This window comes from Pinus tabuliformis, chromosome 6 (genome assembly GCF_031772625.1).
Source record: "Pinus tabuliformis cultivar Carrire ecotype Pingquan chromosome 6, CPIR1, whole genome shotgun sequence".
In the NCBI taxonomy this organism is placed as follows: Eukaryota; Viridiplantae; Streptophyta; class Pinopsida; order Pinales; family Pinaceae; genus Pinus; species Pinus tabuliformis.
Window position 1 is genome coordinate 2,051,498,054 of NC_142292.1, and position 20,234 is coordinate 2,051,518,287.

The window sequence follows — 20,234 nt, forward strand, 5'->3', positions numbered from 1 at the left end:
GATCATAGGTTTTGCATTTTTCTATTTTCTTTGCAGATCTCTTTCTTTCCAAATCTGAAATTTCACTGTCCATTATGGCCCCAAAAGCCAAAGACGTTGCATGGGTTCACTGTGATGTTGTTGATAGCAAAAGTTGTGCAAATATTGCAAGCACCCAATGGGAGGAAGGGCCATTTATAGGTTGAAACAACACTTGGCTGGTATAAGAGGACAAGTAACCCCCTTTGATGCACTAGATAAAGTGATATGGCCTATTAGGAAAGAATACCTTGAAAATTTTGAGAAGTATTATGATGCAGGAGCATCCGGACTTAGCCAGCAATGTGATTGTATGTTCACATGTTGTGGCTAACAAGAGATGAATTTCATTGACCTGAGTGGTCAAAATCAGTTTTAGTAGAGAGGGTTGGATCTCTCGAATTAATCTTTATCTCAATTATTGGAATAATTAGAATATTGTATTATTTTTGGCCTAAGAGATAAGTTGTTAGTATAGGTGTGTCTCAAAGCTTGGAAATAGGGATTTGATTGTTAGACTGATGAAAATAGGGATCGAGTTGTCAATGCAGCTAGGATAGGATTTGATTCATGAAAGGAAAAAGAATGTAATGACAGAGAGATTAGATGATTGAGAATTGAGCGAGTAAGCGAGAGTTTGAGTGACAGAGATAGGGTTTGAGATTGAGACAAGGTCAGACAAACTGTTGTATTCGAGCCAAGAGGGCCAAGACTCTATAATTTCCATTTTATTGGATAAATGATCAAGTGTGGTGTTGCGTGTTAATCCTAGCATAGAATTTCATTTGTATTTGTGTACCAGCGTTCTGGACTTAATCAAGTATTTTCTCTGTTTATAACACTTTATTCATAAATCGCAGTCGATTAGGTGTTAAGGGTTAATATTGTGTTAAGTGTTAAACCTTTCCTTAAGCGCCTTTATTAAAGTTATGTATTAAGAACGTGGGCAGTATTCCCAAGTGGTAAATGGTATCTCGCGCGCTTAAGAAGAGGTAAATGGTATTGTTCCAAGTCCACGCGATTAACCTTAGCAGCCGACACGTAGCCGAGGAAAACCACTTTTCTCGCAAGCTCTCGATTTGATATCGATCGTGCAAGAATCCACGCGAGATTGCGCGACAGTCATTCGATTGGACGAGTCATATTAACAGTGGAGATCGTCCGGGTAAGTTGATGAGTGGGCGATGTGATATCCATTGGATCTGGAGAATTGAAATCAACGGCACGGATTGAAGCGCTAAACAAAAGGAGAAGTCAACGAGCGACCGACGATGATTGGTCAGGTAAGCGGGACCCTCAAGGGGAAATACACATATAGAGTCTGTTTAAGCGCAGCTGATTGGTTACAAAGCTAAACAGTAGTCGAATAATAGACTACCACCTCATTTTCGTCAATCTCCTACGTCATTTTTGGTATCAGAGCATAGAGATTAAGTTTGCTACAGAAAACATGCCACCGAGGAGAGGAGCTGGCATAGGTCAGGGGAGACCTGTAGCAAATGCAGTTCTGCTAGATTGGATCTGAAGTCTGCGTACAAGGATGGAGACAATGGAGACTGCTCAGAGGAGAGAAACTGATGAAGGAGATGCCAGTGCGACAAAAGAATCTTCTAAGGAAGAAGAAGAGGGTGAAAGTGAAGCTGCCAAAGTTCTCAAGGCATTTCCATCTTGGAAGACCAAAGATGGAAATACCTTTGTATGATGGGAATCTCAATGTAGAAGAGTTGATGGACTGGATCAGTTCATTAGATAAGTATTTTGACTATGAGAAGGAGGTTGATGACAAAAAAAAGGGTGAAATTTGCAGTTACCAGACTGAAGGGTCATGCAGCTATCTGGTGGGATAAATTACAAACATCCAGAGCAAGAAAAGGGAAGTCCAAGATAAAACAATGGGATAAAATGGTAAGTAGATTGAAAGCCAAATTTATGCCAAAATATTATCAGTTAAATCTTTTCAGACAATTGCAAAATTTGAGACAAAAAGGTATGACTGTCAAAGAGTATACAGAAGAATTTTATAAGCTAAGCATTAGAGCAGGACATGCAAAGGATGATGTAGAAAAGGTAGCTAGATACATAAATGGGTTGAGATATGACATACAGGATGAAATCAGCTTGCTGAGTCTGAAGACAATTGAAGATGCCTATCAAACAGCTTTGAAGGTAGAAGAGAAGATGTTGAGGAAACAAAATCAAAGGAACAGAGGGAAAAGTTTAGCAAGAGGTAGAATAACTACCAGACCAATATTTCAGCATCATCAGAGTGACGCAGGAAGTTCAAGTAGTAGACCACCACATAGAGGAGACTTTGGTAGAGGAAGATTTGCTCCCAGAGGAAGAGGCCGAGGAAGAGAAATTTGGTGTTATACATGTGGAGAATGGGGACATGGATCATGGTACTGTCCTCATAATAAAGCAACAAATCAAAGAAATGTGAATGTGGTTGAGGCAAGGGAAGAAAAAACTCAAATTGCAAACAAGGAAGAATCACCTGAAGTAGGAGAATCCTTGTTGTTAAAAAGGGTATTTCTTAAGGCAGAGAAAGAAATAGAAGAACCAGCTCAGAGAAAGAGTTTATTCAGAACTACATGTAAGTCCAAATGAAAATGTTGTAAAGTTATAACTGACAGTGGAAGCACTAATAACCTTGTTTCTACAGAAATAGTGGACAAGTTAGGACTAGTGAAAACACTACACCCTACTCCTTACAAAGTATCATGGTTGCAAAAAGGACATCAGCTTATTGTGACAGAACAATGCAAGGTAGAGATATAGATTGGTACTTATAAGGATGTGATATTGTGTGATGTAATGCCAATGGATGTATGCCATGTATTGCTGAGAAGACCTTGGCAATTTGGTCGGAAAGGTATTCATGATGGGAGAAGAAATACTTACACTCTGGAGAAGGATGGAAATAAATACACACTGCTACCATTGAAGGATGAAGCAAGCAAAGAAGCGCCTGGAAATAGTGTCATGTTGATGAGTGGGAAAGAATTGTTGCAAGAAGTCAAGAAGGATGAACAGATGCATTTTGCTGTCATAAGGAGACCTAAGGTAATTTTAACTTCCACAAACTTAGATGATTTATCTGAAGAAATCAAAACTCTGTTGAATGACTTTGCTGATATTATTGTGGATGAGCTACCAAATGCATTACCACCAATTAGGAGTATTAGTCATCACATTAATCTAATACCTGGAGCAAGTTTGCCAAACAAAGCAACGTACAGATTAACTCCTCAAGGGAAAGCAGAAGTTGGAAGACAAGTGCAAGAATTGATGGATAACGGATTGGTTAGAGAGAGTCTTAGTCCATGTGTTGTACCAACAGTACTCAGTGCAAAGAAAGGAGGTGAATGGCATATGTGTACAAATTCCAGAGCCATAAACAAGATTACTATCATGTATAGATTTCCTTTACCACGCATGGATGATTTGATGGATTGTTTAAGTGGGTCAAAGTATTTTTCTAAAACTGCATTTAAAACAAATAGTGGGTTGTATGGAACACTGCATTTAAAACAAATAGTGGGTTGTTTGGATGGTTAGTGATGCCTTTTGGACTCACTAATGCACCTAGTATATTCATGAGATTGATGAATGAAGTCTTGAAGGAATATGCAGGCAAGTTTGTCATTGTTTATCTTGATGATATTCTAGTTTTCAGTAGAAGCAAAGAAGAACACCTGGAGCATCTTAAGTTGGTTTTAAGAACTCTGCAGAAAGAGAAATTGCTAATAAATCTGAAGAAATGTAGTTTCATGAAAGAAGAATTAATCTATTTGGGATTTGTAGTTTCTAAAGAAGGTCTAAAAATGGATCCAGAGAAAGTCCAAGCAATTTGGAACTGGCCTACTCTAAGAAACATATTTGAGGTAAGAAGTTTTCATGGTCTTGCAAGTTTTTATAGAAAATTTATCAGAAGTTTTAGTCAGATTTGTGCACCAATTATTGAAACAATCAAAGAGACTAATCAGCCATTCAAGTGGACAGAAGCAGCAAACCAAAATTTTAAGTTGCTGAAGAAGAAAATTATAGAGGAACCGGTTTTAGCTTTACCTGATTTTGGGAAAGTTTTCCAAGTTGAAACTGATGCTAGTGGAGTTGCAATTGGAGCAGTTTTGAGTCAGGAACAGAGACCAATAGCCTACTTTAGTGAGAAACTAAATGAAGCTAAGAAGAAGTATTCTTCTTATCATAAAGAATTTTATGCTATTGTACAAGCTTTAAAAAAATGGAGACATTATTTGCTACTAAAGGAGTTTATATTGTATTCTGACAATCATGCATTACAGTTCATAAACAACCAACCAATTTTAAACCAAAAACATGCCAAGTGGGTAGAGTTTTTACAGAGTTTTACTTTTGTGATAAAACACACAAGTGGTAAGTTGAACAAAGTTGATGATGCTTTGAGCAGGGTAAATTTCATTGTGCAAGAATTAAGAGTTGGTGTTGTAGGATTTGAAGAAATGGTTGATATGTATAAAGATGATGCAAAATTCAAAGATATTTATGTAGTTGTACAAAATCCAATAGTTCATAACAGAAGTCAGTGGTTAGATTATCTTATCCAAGGAGGTTTACTGTTTAAAGTTAACAAATTGTACATTCCCAAATGTTCTATGAGGGAAAACATAATCAAAGAGAAACACAGTGGAGGATTATCTGGTCAATTTGGACAAGACAAAACCTTTGCTCAGGTAAATGCTTTTTACTATTGGCCAAAGATGCAAACTGATGTTAAGAGATTTGTTGAGAAGTGCAGGATATGTCAGCATGCTAAAGGGAGAAGCCAAAATACAGGATTGTACCAACCATTGCCAATACCAGACCAACCATGGGATGCAGTTAGTATGGATTTTGTTTTGGGGTTACCTAGAACTCAAAGAGGGAATGATTCCATTTATGTTGTGGTAGATATATTTTCCAAAATGGCACATTTCATTGCATGTAAAAAGACTAGTGATGCAACACATATTGCTAATCTGTTTTTTTCAGAAGTTGTAAGGTTACATGGATTGCCTATAAGTATTGTGTCTGATAGGGATACAAAGTTTGTTGGGCATTTCTGGAGAACTCTTTGGAAGAAACTAGGTGCCAACCTTAGTTTCAGTTCAGCATACCATCCTCAAACAGATGGACAAACCGAACTGGTAAATAGAAGCTTGGGAAACCTATTGAGAAGTTTAGTGTATAACAATCCTAAGCAGTGGGATTTAGCACTTGCTCAAGCTGAGTTTGCTTATAATGACACTCCAACCCGAAGTACTGGGATGAGTCCATTTCAGATTGTTTTGGAATGAATCCAAGAGGTGTGTATGAACTCAGAAATTTGGGTAAACAGGAGACAAGAAGTGCAAAAGCTGAAGAGTTTGCAGAGCAGATGCAGAGACTATAATAAGATGTCAAAGACAGACTGCAGGAAAGTAGTGGAAAATACAAACAGAGCGCTGATATGAAGAGGAGAGAAAAGAAATTCCAAGTGAGAGATCTAGTGATGGTATACTTGAGAAAAGAAAGACTTCCTGTTGGGACTTACAATAAACTAAAGATGAAAAAGATAGTACCATGCAGAATTGTGAGGAATTTTTCAACTAATGCTTATATGAGATTGAATTACCAGAAGGGATTGGAATATCACCTATCTTCAATGTTGTAGATTTGTATCCATACAAGGAGACAGAGTCAGAGCTACAGAAGGAACTTGCAGGAGATGAAGTTCAAACTTTAAATTGGGAAGAAGAAATGCCGAAGATAGTCAAGAAAGAAGTGGAAGTTGTTTTGGAGAAAAGAGTATCCAAAAGAACCAGAGAATAGGTTTATTTTCAGTATCTAGTCAAATGGAGGGGACAGCCAATAGAGGATACTAGTTGGTTGCAATGTTTTTAAAACCGGAACCGGTGACTGGACCGGTCCACCTAATGAACCGGTTTACCGACCGGAACCGGTCTAACCAGGACTGGTTTGGTCTAAACGAACCGGTTTTAAAAAAATACATTAAATAATTAATTTTTAATGAAACAAAACTATTTTTAAGATGTAAAACCATGATTCCAAGCCAATAGAGACAAAATATGCAAAGTTTGCTCATTTATATACCATGTAAAGGTGAATATATCAAAATGGCACCGAGTACAATACATATCATCGACAAAATAGCAAAATACATAAGAAATGAGGCTCTAAATGGCCTATAAAGTCCAAAAACAATGCTGCAAGCTATGAGGCCATTGGCCTACTACAAGTCTACAGTGTACACATGATCAATCATCAAGTTCATCACCACTACTAGACACAGGATCATCATCAGGAGCTACATAGACATCATCTGGTTCAGAGTCTGAGGATGCCTCAGCCTGATCTGCAACCTCAGTATCAATGCCACCAATGACAATAGAAGTGGACCTAATGGAAGCACGAGTTTGTCGACCTGCATGACTAGTGCCTTCCATTGGTTCTTTGCCTTTCCTTGATGCCGCTACTGATCCTAGTTCTGATACCACCACATACTATGCATCATCCCCCGCTAAAGCCATGTCGATATCAATATCAGCCTCCACCCATTCTGATGTTGGATCAATATCGTCCAACACAATGGGATCTAGATCAGGAGTTTTGCTCATCATTTGGAGCTCCGATTGCATTTATTGTTTACCCCCAAACCATGAAATCCTGAAAACCATTAAGTCTGCTGAATTTTGAGTGAAATCTAAAATTCTAGTTTCTCCATATGAAATCCAATGAGGTCGAAACCATTCTCAAACATCCTGAGTCATTTCATGGTAATGTTAAAAATTTAAGTAAAAGGATGAAAATGAAAATTAAAGGAAATGTCACTTTTACTTTAAGAATTTAACATTACCATTAATTGCCAACATTGTTAGGGTTGAAACACCCTTAGTTTCCCCCCAAAACCCCTGAAACACAATGAAAAATATGCTTTTTTAACTTTACGGTGGGCGTGCCTAAAACCGACCGGTTTAGGACAGAACCGGCCGGTTTGATACAAACCGGCCGGTTCCGTCCTAAACCGGCCAGTTTTCACCGGTTAGGGCAAAAAAATGGCGAAATGGCCTTTCCAACCGGGTTTTTTGGCCGGTTTAGACCGGCGGCCTTGCTAACCGGCCGGTTAGACCGGTAACCGGTTTTTAAAAGAGGTTTTTAAAACACTGGTTGGTTGACAGCAGCAGAGTTGCAGAAGTATGGAGTAAACCCTTAAAGTTCGAGGGACGATTCTTTTCTTCCCCGGGAGTCTAATGCAAGAGCATCCGGACTTAGCCAGCAATGTGATTGTATGTTCACATGTTGTGGCTAACAAGAGATGAATTTCATTGACCTGAGTGGTCAAAATCAGTTTTAGTAGAGAGGGTTGGATCTCTCGAATTAATCTTTATCTCAATTATTGTAATAATTAGAATATTGTATTATTTTTGGACTAAGAGATAAGTTGTTAGTATAGGTGTGTCTCAGAGCTTGGAAATAGGGATTTGATTGTTAGACTGATAAAAATAGGGATCGAGTTGTCAATGCAGTTAGGATAGGATTTGATTCATAAAAGAAAAAAGAATGTAATGACAGAGAGATTAGATGATTGAGAATTGAGTGAGTAAGCGAGAGTTTGAGTGACAGAGATAGGGTTTGAGATTGAGACAGAGGTCAAACAAACTGTTGTAATCGAGCCAAGAGGGCCAAGACTCTGTAATTTCCATTTTGTTGGATAAATGATCAAGTGTGGTGTTGTGTGTTAATCCTAGCGCAGAAGTTCATTCGTATCTGTGTATCGATGTTTTAGACTTAATCAGGTATTTTCTTTGTTTATAACACTTTATTCATAAATCGCAGTCAATTAGCTGTTAAGGGTTAATATTGTGTTAAGCGCTAAACCTTGCCTTAAGCACCTTTATTAAAGTTATGTATTAAGCACGTGCATAGTATTCCCAAGTGGTAAACAGTATCTCGCGTGCTTAAGAAGAGGTAAATGGTATTGTTCCAAGTCTGCGCAATTAACCTTAGTGGCTGACACGTAGCCGAGGAAAACCACTTTTCTCGCGCGCTCTCGATTTGATATCGACCATGCAGAAATCCGCACGAGATTGCAGAACAGTCATTCGATTGGACGGGTCACATTGACGGTGGAGATCGTCTAGGTAAGTTGATGAGCGGACGACGCGATATCCGTTGGATCTGGAGAAGTGAGATCAACGACGCGGATTGAAGTGCTCAACAAAAGGAGAAGTCAACGAGGGACCGACGATGATTGGTCAAGTAAGCGGGACCCTCAGGGGGGAAATACACGTACAGAATCCGTTTAAGCACAGCTGATTGGTTACAAAGCTAAACAGTAGTCGAATTATTTTCATCAACCTCCTGCGTCATATTATTAGGCAAAGGCTAGGGAAAGGCTAGGCAAAGACGACTCCTCTATCCCTTCCACCAATCTCCATGACCCCTTCCATTATGTTCCCCCCCTCTTGGGTCTCACACTCAACTTCAAGGCCAAGCCAGAGGTAAAAAAGGCATAAACATTAAGAACTATTTCACACCTTCCTCCACCTCTGCCTCTGATACTACTAGTGCCACTGCCTCCCAACCAAGTCTAAGTCAACCCTCCTTGGATGCTCATTGGAAAAAAGCAATGCAGAGATGTTTTTTTGAATACATTGCCAGATGGTTGTATGATGTCGATATCCCCTATCATGTTGTTCGCTCACCTTATTACCAATACCAAGCTATGTGAGATGTTGTTTGTGTTGCAAGAAAGCGCTTCAAAGGCCCTACTATGCATGACTTGAGGGGTACTCTTTTGCAAAGAGAGATTGCATCTATTGGAGAATATTTGACTAAATTTAAAGAGTCATGGACCAAAACAGGTTGTTCCATCATGTCAGATGGATGGACTAATGGAAAAAACTGCACTATCATAAATTTCCTTGCCTCTTTCCCTCAAGAAACCATGTTTTTGAGATTGATTGACGGTTATGAATATAATTCATAACAATTAGATAAATAAAATAAAATACAAATATTAAATAATTAAATATTATTTAGGGTAAATAGTCATTAAATTAAGTGAAAAGGCATGTCTAAAAGACATGCCCATTCACGAAAGGTCACCTATTGAGGTATAAAAGCAGGGTCCTCATTGTAATCTTATATCATCTTTTATATATATATATATATATATATATATATATATATATATATAAAATACCTGTGTGTATTTTTATATTAAAGCTTTCAAGCTATCAGTCTTCCTGTTGCGGTTCTACAAGTTATCAGTCTTTTGTGATTCAGCATAGTTTTTATGCTACAGTGGTATCAGAGCCATGGCACACGATATAATCATGCGGGCCTTTGAACGTAGTTCGCCACACAATGTGCCATTACGTTCACATCTTGATTACATTGAACAATTTAGTATTCAAGAAGCATTTCAACGATTAGAAAAATCAATTGCAGAAGTTAAATCATGTCGAAAGGAAAATGTGGAAGAAGAATTCAATCAAAATGTTGATAATGATGAATATGAAAATGATACAAATCAAGATGATGAATCTAATGATAATGAGGATGAAGAGGCCTGGATCGATGGAGAAGTTCTAGAGATCAATGGACGGAAAGCTAAAATTCAGACCACCAATGGAAAAACAGTGGTTGTGGACGTTTCAAATGCACACCCTAAAGATACTGAAGCAGTGCCTGGGGGTGTGGATGATATGACAAAACTAGCTTATTTGCATAAACCGGGAGTTCTGCACAATTTGTCAACTAGATATGAACTTGATGAAATTTATACATATACTGGGAGCATACTGATTGCCATCAATCCTTTTAAAAGACTTCCTCATTTGTATGATAGCCAAATGATGGAACAATACAAGGGGCCTACATTTGGAGAGCTAAGCCCTCATGTTTTTGCTGTTGCAGATGCTGCATATAGGGTGATGATCAATGATGGAATAAGTCAGGCCATTTTAGTCAGTGGAGAAAGTGGAGCAGGTAAAACAGAATCTACCAAAATGCTTATGCGCTATCTTGCTTACATGGGGGGTCGAGGAGTAACTGAGGGAAGATCAGTGGAACAGCAAGTGCTAAAATCAAATCCTGTTCTTGAAGCCTTTGGCAATGCAAAAATTATCAGAAATAACAATTCGAGTCGCTTTGGTAAATTTGTTGAGGTTCAATTTGACAAGAATGGGAGAATATCAGGAGCTGTTTGTCAGGTTTCTGATCCTGAGAGGAATTATCATTGTTTCTATATGCTCTGTGTTGCACCACTAGAGGATATTGAGAAATACAAGTTGGGGGATCCAAGAACATTTCATTATCTCAACCAGACCAATTGTTATGAATTGGATGGTGTGAGTGACGCAGAAGAGTATCTTCTAACAAGAAGGGCCATGGATGTGGTGGGGATCAGTTCTGAAGAGCAAGAGGCGATATTTCGAGTTGTGGCTGCTATTCTCCATCTAGGTCTTGAAGACTCTCTTTGTAAACGTGTCATTGTGACACGTGATGAAAACATTACAAAATCACTAGATCCAATTGCCGCAGCTACCAACCGGGATGCATTGGCAAAAACCGTATATTCACGATTATTTCACTGGCTGGTGAACAAAATAAATATTTCAATCGGCCAGGATCCTAATTCAAAGATGTTAATTGGGGTTTTGGATATCTATGGTTTTGAAAGCTTTAAGACCAACAACTTTGAATAGTTGTGTATCAATCTCACAAATGAGAAGCTGCAGCAGCACTTCAATCAGCATGTGTTTAAGATGGAACAAGAAGAATACACAAGAGAAGAAATTGATTGGAGTTACATTGAATTTGTTGATAATCAAGATATATTGGATCTCATTGAGAAGAAACCTGGAGGAATAATTGCTCTTCTGGATGAAGCCTGCATGTTTCCAAGATCAACTCATGAAACATTTTCGCAAAAGCTTTATCAAACGTTTAAGAATCACAAACGCTTCAGCAAACCAAAACTTTCTCGTACAGATTTCACTATTGGTCATTATGTTGGTGATGTTACATATCAGACCGATTTGTTCATTGACAAGAATAAAGATTATGTCGTTGCAGAACATCAAGCTCTGTTAAATGCTTCAAATTGTTCTTTTGTTGCGGGTCTCTTTCCTCCTCTCCCTGAGGAGTCTTCTAAGTCATCTAAATTCTCCTCTATTGGCACTCGCTTTAAGCAACAACTGCAATCTCTTCTGGAAACACTGAGCTCAACAGAGCCTCATTACATAAGATGCGTTAAACCAAACAGTTTACTGAAGCCAGGCATTTTTGAGAATCACAATGTCTTGCAACAACTATGTTGTGGAGGTGTTATGGAGGCAATTAGAATCAGCTATGCTGGGTATCCAACAAGACGAACATTTGATGAATTTCTTGATCGTTTTGGTATTCTTGCTCCAGGTGTGCTTGATGGGAGCTATAATGAGAAGACTGCAAATAAAAAGTTGCTGGACAAGATGGGTCTTCAAGGTTATCAGATAGGGAAATCAAAGGTTTTCCTCAGAGCGGGACAAATGGCTGAATTAGATGCTAGAAGATCTGAGGTATTGGGAAATTTAGCAAAAATTATCCAGCGCAAAGTTCGTTCGACATTGTCTGCTGACCATTAATGAATGCCCACTGTCGACGGCAGCGTATCATGGTCCAGGTTATGACATCGTATCATGGTCCAAGTTAAGTGCCATAGTCAACAGGGACCTTGACCCAACGCGTCTTTTCGTCATATCCCATTCAATCACGTTTATAGTAAATAAATAATAAAAAAATCGATATATGGTTGTGGTAATATAGTCGGATCGAACATAAAATTGCATTGATATATAGTCAGATATAGTTACAAGAAAGAAAGAAAGAAAATATAATCCAAAACTATAGTGCTAGTGCCCAGTCACATTATAAATTAAATTAACAAAGTTTAATTAATTCAAATTATAAAATATATATATATATATATATATATATATTATTAAAAATATATATATATATATTAAAAAATAATAATAATAATAAATTGGGAAAAAAATAAATAAATAAAAAATTCTTACAATATATATATATATATATATATATATAATAGAGAGAAGGAAACAAAAGAAGACAACCTTGGACTCAAAAATAGAGTTATTAGCAAATTATAGACGCTAAGCCACCAGAGACCTTCTACCTCCCATATGCCAAGATGACAATCACCGCTAACACAATTGCCAGCAATATAACTTTGAGGGCAAAGCTTCCGAAGGAAGAGGCTATGTTATGAATATAATTCATAACAATTAGATAAATAAAATAAAATATTAATATTAAATATTATTTAGGGTAAATAGTCATTAAATTAAGTGAAAAGGCATGTCTAAAAGACATGCCCATTCATGAAAGGTCACCTGCTGAGGTATAAAAGCAGGGTCCTCATTGTAATCTTATATCATCTTATACATTATATATATATATATATATATATATATATATATATATATATATATATTATATTAAATACCTGTGTGTATTTTTATATTAAAGCTTTCAAGCTACCAGTCTTCGTGTTTCAATTCTACAAGCTATCAGTCTTTTGTGATTCAGCATAGTTTTTATGCTACATTGACGCATCTGATAGGGTGAAAGATGCCAAGCTATTATTGAGCTTTTGGATGAGATTGGTATAGCAATGGTGGAACAAAATGATGTACATTCTACAGGTCATGATGGATAATGCCTCAAACTATGTTCTTGCTGGAAAGATGCTAGAGGCCAAATATAGGACCATAGTTTGGACCCCATGTGCTGCACATTGCATAGACCTCACTTTTGAGGACATACAAAAAGTGCAGTAGATAAAGAACACTATAGAGCATGCCAAGAGTATCACAAAATACATCTATAACCAATCATGCCTATTGAGCTTAATGAGGAAAAATATTGGGGGCAAGGAGCTTGTTAGCCCAGCCATCACGAGATTTGCAACTCACTTCCTCACATTGCAATCTCTCACTTCCCAACAATAAAATTGCATAAAATGTTTTCCAATGATGATTGGAATTCATCTCGGTCAACTCCCAGAGTAGATGGAAAAGACACCAAAAAGAAATTTTTTGACAACACGTTTTCGTAAAAAGTAGCAAAGCTTGTGAAAATTGGTGAGTCCCCTATTAAGATGTTACGATTGGTGGATGGGGAAAAATTGGCCATGGGCTACATCTATGAGGCTATGGATCAGGCAAAGGAGCAGAGACCAGCAGCCTACAAGCGTAGAGTAGGTAAATATGGGCCAATTTGGGAGATCACTAATAACAGATGAACGATCAACTCCATCATCCTATACATGCAGCCAGGTATTTCCTCAACCTGATGTATCAATATAAAGCTAATCTAAGAGAAGATCTGACTAGGGAGGTCAGAGATGGGTTGTACGAGTGCTTAGAGCGCATGGTACCTGATAAGTCACAACAGCTGGAAATCCACAACTCATTGCTTTCTATAGGGCCACAAAAACAACTGGAAAAACTATGGCAAAGATTGCAAGAGATGTTGATCAACCAGGTAAGCAATTCCAATATATAAAAATAAAAAAAATGTAAAGTTCAATTGTTTAAAATTGAAGTTGTAACTAAGTTGCACGAAACGCCAAAACGTTTCGAAGTTTCCGAAACGGGTACGTTTAGAAACGTCACCTCCCAAAAATGGAAACGTCGGCCGAAACGTCATATATGTATTTTTAAAAATATATATATAAAGAAATAAGTGAATAATACATTATCTTGCCAGAAAAAAGGGAATAAGACCCATATATGACAATTTAAAAGGAAAAAGAAGTATATATTAGCTCTAATATATGATTACATGATGGTCGAGTTTCAGCCAAGTTTCGGAGTTTCAGGTACAGGTACGGCCCGAAACGTCGGGTTCTTTGAAGTTTCGTGCAACAAAGAGTTGTAATTTGTAAATTGTTCAAGCTTACCATCTAAATAGTTAAACAATGAACTAAATCTAATCTTTGTATTTGTAGCACATTTGTGGGAGTTGTTTGGAAGCCAATGTCCTCAACTGCAAAAGTTTGTAGTTAGAGTTCTCAACCAAATTTGTAGTGCTTCTGGGTGTGAGCGCAATTGGTCTATTTTTGAACGGATTCACATGAAGAAGTGAAATCGTTTGGAACAAAAACGAATAAATGGTCTTGTCTTTGTGCAATACAACCTTCAACTAAGGCGCAAGTTGCAACCAGTTGTTGAATGAAAGATTTAATACAAATTCCATTGTGTTGGATGATATTGATCCAACTTCAAAATGGGTAGAGGAGACTCAACTAGCTGAATTTGATGTTGATTTTGATATTGATGCCATGGAGTTGGGTTTGTTAATCCCAATGTAGATCTGGTCGTTGAACTAGTCGCTGGAGCAAATGAACCACCAAGACCAAGCATGGCACATGGTATTGGTGAGGGGAGCAGTAATCGTGCAGCTCAGCCAACTCGTGCTTCTAGTTCTGCTAGGCCTAGTTCTACTATTGAGGCTGGAGAGGAGTGTGACGAGTCTTCATACTCTGAGCCAGATCATGTTTATGTAGCTCCTGCCGATGTTCCCGTGTCTAGTAGTGGTGATGAGTTTGATGAGTGAACATATTGATCAAATCATTAATGAGTGATCATGTTGATCAATGATTTGTAGTAGGCTAGTGGCCTAGTAGCTTGAGTTTTAGCATTGTTTTTGAACTCTAGAGGCCATTTAGAGCCTCATTGGTTATATATTTTGTTGATGATATCATTGATATGTATTGCACGCTGTGCCATTTTGATATATGCACCCTTAAATGGTATATAGATGAGAAGACTTGCCATATTTTGCCTCTAATGGTTTGGAATCATGGTTTACAATCTTAAAAATAAGTATTTCATTAAAACATAATTAGTTTATTTATTTTTTCAATTCCAGTTTATTGAATCCAGTTCAATCTGATTTGATCTGGTTCCGGTTTGAATCACGGTTAGAGAGGCAACCAGTTTGATGCCCAGTTCCGGTTTTTAAAACTATGAAATGAGGAAATAGAAATAGAAATTCAAGGTAGCATTTTTAATACATCACACAATATATAATCCAAAGGAAATGAACTAAACTGGGGCAATACGCAGATGTCACATTACAAGACCATAGTAACAGATAAAAGTTATCAATAGTAGAAAGGAAAGATTTTAAAGACTGAGACAGACTTTCCTCGATAGTGGGAAGGACAGACATTTAAGTCACTGAGACATTTTTTCTTAAACAGGACTGATTTGCATACGACACACCATTTACTGTTTTACTGTGATATTTGGTCAAAGAAAAACATGTGTCAGGGTCATGATCCGTTTGCTGTAGTATAAGATTAAATAATGTGTGCAATGCATGGAAAACATGATCAATCTATTGAATAAAATGTTGTCTATGCGTACAATGTAAAAAATCTATTTGTAATTTATTATTTTATATTGACCATTTTAAATTATATTTGTAAACTCCAGGGACCACAAAACAGATAACAGTATTTTATTGTTAGAAACAATTTTAATTACAGATTGGTCATTGTAGTTATTTCCACTACATTTTTTGAAGAAAAGCATAGAGGAAGGGTTGACACTTGAAAGCTTATATATAATATATATTAAGAAACTCTTCTTTTCAAACAAATGTATAAAAAGCATTCAAAGTTTCTAACAATGAAGACCTTGACCAGTGACGACTATCTTCTGGAGTAGCAAGAGGTTATTGATTGTACAAATCCTATTCTTTCATAATGATACAAACCTATAAAGACATAGTCATTGGAAAAAGAAGCTCCTTACTTTCGTAACCAAAGTGTCAATTTCTGCTGTGTAAAAGTCAATGGCATCCACTCTTTCACCCCAAAGACCGAGAAAACCTTCCTAGAATATAACAATAAAAACAGATTTCAGCTGCCTGCATGTCACACTGTTAAAAAAAGATTATGGTGCATTGATCATATTTATAATGCTGTGGCAAAGATAGACTTCAAGTAATAGAAAAATAATAAGAAATTCACTTCAAAGTTCAAACCCAGACAACAAAATGTCAAAGCCTATAATATCATGCAAGATGTGATGCAAATTATATTCACTTATATAAAAACACAGAACACCTTTGTTGTGGGCCTCTTTTCAGGATGTCTTGAATACTTGATCTGGTAGTAATCAAGCCAGTTTTTGAGTTTCTCCTTCTTCTTAACAAGCTTGGCAAGCTTATTTGCATTGTAGACAACCTGGAGAATATTAAAAATATTAAACAACATTAACATCAACCACTGTTCATTGAAATAGATCATGATCACGTTCCATTTATCATTACCTAGCATCACAGACTTTCTACGTATAATCGCAAACCCCAAGTTTAACTATTCTATGACCACTTGAGGCATCTGCCCAACTTTCCCTTGTCTAACTTGGATGATTCAATAAATGGTCTATATCAGCACAAGAAACAGAAACATTCTTCTGAAGGTTCTCACCTGATGAGTGAGGTAGTGATCAGGATGGTTAACTCGAAAAAAGTGATCAACATGCTCACTAATTGTCTCATCGGTATCTGGAGGCACATTTCTGACTAGGACCTGCAAAAATTAGAAAAAATAAAGCCAGTTTTGAGTGTTCGGTATTTTTTGTATTTGTGATCAAATCTTCATATAAACCATAGAAAGATTTCTAAGTTCCTTTGCTAGATATATTATACGGGAAATGGAAGATTGAAACATCATCAACATGACTTGAATGAAAATAATATGGAAAGAGTAAACACTGACTGCAGGGCACCTCTACAGTGTTTCCCATCCCTTGCACAGACTTAAAACTGAAGAAAAGAGAAATCATTATGAATGCAATAAATATTATGAAATTCTAGATTCCACGATTAACAGAAAACATGAAAATTATAAGAATGATTCTGATCATTGTAAGTCAAAATATTCTTGAATTTACAATTCATTGGGTGTAGGTTTAATCACCATATCTGGCTGTGCTTTGAAGAGAAACCGAATTTCACTGAACCTCAAACACTGATGAACTCAATGGTGAATTTAATCAGACAGGCAATTTTTCTATAAAATATGGGTGAGACTCGAGAGAGAGATAAAACAAACAAAAAACAAGCATTTGTAATTTCTTAAAGTTTAAAAAATAGTACCACACATATAGAACATTCTTTCTAAAAATATATTAATGTTTTAACATTCTTTAGTCCTGGCATGAAGTTCAGGAAAAAACATATATATATATATATATATATATATATATTATTCAGTTATAGCAAACCTCACTTACTTCTCTTTCCCAAACTTAATTGTGGTTTTCTTTACACTAATGAACTTAATAATGTTTTAACGTTCTCTTAGTCCTGGCATTTTGACATTTGGGTCAAATTTGAAGTTCAGAAAAGAAGAATATATATACTATTCATTTATAACAAACTTCAATTCTCTTTCCCAAACTTAACTGTGGTTTTCTTTACACTAATGAATTTTTCTGTCCCTGAATTCAAACATGAACCAAGTGATTTAGGATTTAAGAAAAAAGGTGAATGTTCTTCAAGGCTTGTAGGTATTGTTGCCTCAAAATCTAGCAAGTCTTGTGAGAACTAGACCAAGGGACAACAATGAGGTGGAGGCCCACTGTCACCACAGCACACCACCTTCTGCTTTTTAGTGGATTTTCACAAGGGAGGGTTCCCCGTTTAGGTCACCTAGAGAATATTCTTGGTATACGGTTCAAAGGTGACAATGAATAGGCTTAGACAAGGTACTCGGACTAAGAACAAGGCTCAATTCTAAATTTCTATGTAATAAGGAGAAGCATACCCTCAAAGCAACCTATAAAGGAGGATGAATAGGCTTACCTGAGATACTCCGACAAAGGACAAGGCTCAATCTGACTACACAATGAAAAGCTTATCTTAGGAGCAGCCTGCGTACCCAATCTAGTGAAACAAGGAATAACTTGCTCTCCAAGGGACTCATTGACCATGTAAATGTGAACAGTTCCGAGAAGCAGAGTATAAAGCAGTGGATAAAAAATTTCAGTCATTATCATCATTGTAATCCCAAATTTTGCTTTTGTATTGTAAAAATGATTCTAGTATGATTATTAAGCCATGTAACAACACCAAGGTAAGCCTATGATTCTACTCAAAGGGTTTCACTCTAGGGAGATCTTTAACCTCCCCAATTACATGTGTTTCTAAACACGATTAATTGGTAGAATTTTTCTCCCAGATATACCCCAAAGCTAGGGTGGAACTCATTGACAAGGTCTTAGGTGAGTCCTAGTGTTATTGAGTCTATGTATATTTATCATACTAGATCATGTGTCTTGAGTCGTAGAATTTGGTTGAGTCTAAGAGCTAAGTTACCAGAATCCGGATCCGGATTCGGATACGGATACAGATCCACCAGTTTTTTGAAAACCCAAGATCCGGAAACAGCAAAGAAATGGCAAGTACAAGCAAATATTATATATTTTATCATTTTTAAAATTAAAATTTATATAAATATAAAAATAAAAACTAAATTTCTACCAATATAAAAATAAAAACATATGCTAATTTTCAAATATATAATTTTTACATTCAATAAATAATTAAACATTAATTAAATTTATATAAAAATAAAAAAACATAAGTGAATTTTTAAATATATAACTCCAATATAATACTTTAAAAATAATTGTTAAGTTAATCATAATATAATTATTACATCATTTATAAATATTTAGACACTAATTATTAGTTATAACTATTTATATTAAGCAAATTATTAAACTTATAGTTATTTTAGAAAAGATACTTTTTAAACTTGAAAAGAAACTTTAAAATTGATTAAAATATAAACTTATTTTTTGAACTTTAAAATATCTTCTAAATAAATATGAGTTAATGACACATGTATTAAAGTTTATAATATTTCTTTAATACTATTAAAGTTTATAATATTTCTTTAATACTATTAAAGTTTAATAAATATGAGATCATGCCAATAGGAAGTGGAAAAGGGTTGTCGTCTTTTCTCTGCCTAACCCACCCGGAATTAAAGACAAGTTTCGGTGGAATTGGCGAACAAAAAAAATTTGAAACAAACTCTATACTGAGGTTCGAATATTAGAATATGAGTGCGATGGTGATGAATAAGTTGTCGTGCCAAATACAATGAATCCTCCAGAGGAGAGTATAACATCTTGGTTGTAAAGACGGTCATACCGTAATGGGTAATCGCCTGCCATAGCATTATCCCACGCTCGACTCAACAAGTTCAAGACTGGCCGCTTATCCCGTGGCAAATCTCGAGATAATCGAGGAACGATTTCCGCCAAAACAATATCATCACTCACTCCATCTACTAAATCTCTTTCTGTGCCATTTTTTTGGGATCATAACAACCGTGTCCGAAAGGGTTGCAAAAAATTATTATTTTGGGCAGTCAGAAGAGTTCGCACTGGTGGCAGGTTGCCCACACATTCTAAATTTCACTGCGCACTGCTGACAAAGAGGGACCACAGTGCACACTTTAACCTTTAACCAAAAGACAAAAAGCTAAAATCATTCACAGCATTTGATTTCACTTTCGCAGGTTCCGAAAAACTTATACGGGATCCGTTTCCGTCGACAAGGATATGCCACCTGCCGTATTTTCAGCGTATTCTGGCGGATCCAGATCAGATCCGCCGATCTTGGCCCTCCCCCTACCGGATCCGGTAACTTAGCTTAAGGGGTCTATATCTATGTGTAAGATTCCCCTTTTAAAGGTTTATTATTGTAATATCTTGATGTAAAAGTATGTCTAGGAATATTTTTGGTGAATGGTTGCTCATAATTGGAACACCATTACAAAAATATTTTTGTAGACCCAGAGAGAGGGAGGAAAAACATTTATAATCCCCTCTTGAGTCTATTAATTAAATTTCTGGCAAAATGAAAATAAAATTAGCCAGAAATTGTCAAAAAATAAAATGAAGGGTAAAAGTAATTACCCTACAAGTGGAAAATTCATCAAAAAATTATCGAGGCTATTTTTCAAATGAAAATTTTCAAGTCAAAATAAAAAGCCTCATTTCCAAGGTAGAAGCGCCCAGTCCATAAATTCGTTGGACCCAAAAGACTATTTTCTCCAGCAAATCAAAAAATTTGGACCTAGCAGTTAAATTATT

The 20,234-nt window shown here is 36.4% G+C and overlaps 1 protein-coding gene and 1 pseudogene across 6 annotated transcripts in view; one reads left to right on the plus strand and one right to left on the minus strand.

Moving 5' to 3' along the window:
- Nucleotides 1-20,234, minus strand: part of LOC149267472 (hyperosmolality-gated Ca2+ permeable channel 1.5-like) — a 292,293-nt gene that overhangs the window by 112,181 nt on the left and 159,878 nt on the right. For all 6 annotated transcript variants that reach the window (XM_089433173.1, XM_089433142.1, XM_089433149.1 and 3 more), the window contains 3 exons: nucleotides 16,553-16,654; nucleotides 16,187-16,306; nucleotides 15,873-15,953 (listed from right to left, as the gene is read on the minus strand). In XM_089433173.1, coding sequence (XP_089289299.1) covers nucleotides 15,873-15,953; nucleotides 16,187-16,306; nucleotides 16,553-16,654 — 303 coding nt within the window. The remainder of the gene's footprint in view (nucleotides 1-15,872; nucleotides 15,954-16,186; nucleotides 16,307-16,552; nucleotides 16,655-20,234) is intronic.
- On the plus strand, nucleotides 9,608-11,669 carry LOC149267473 (myosin-8 pseudogene; annotated as a pseudogene).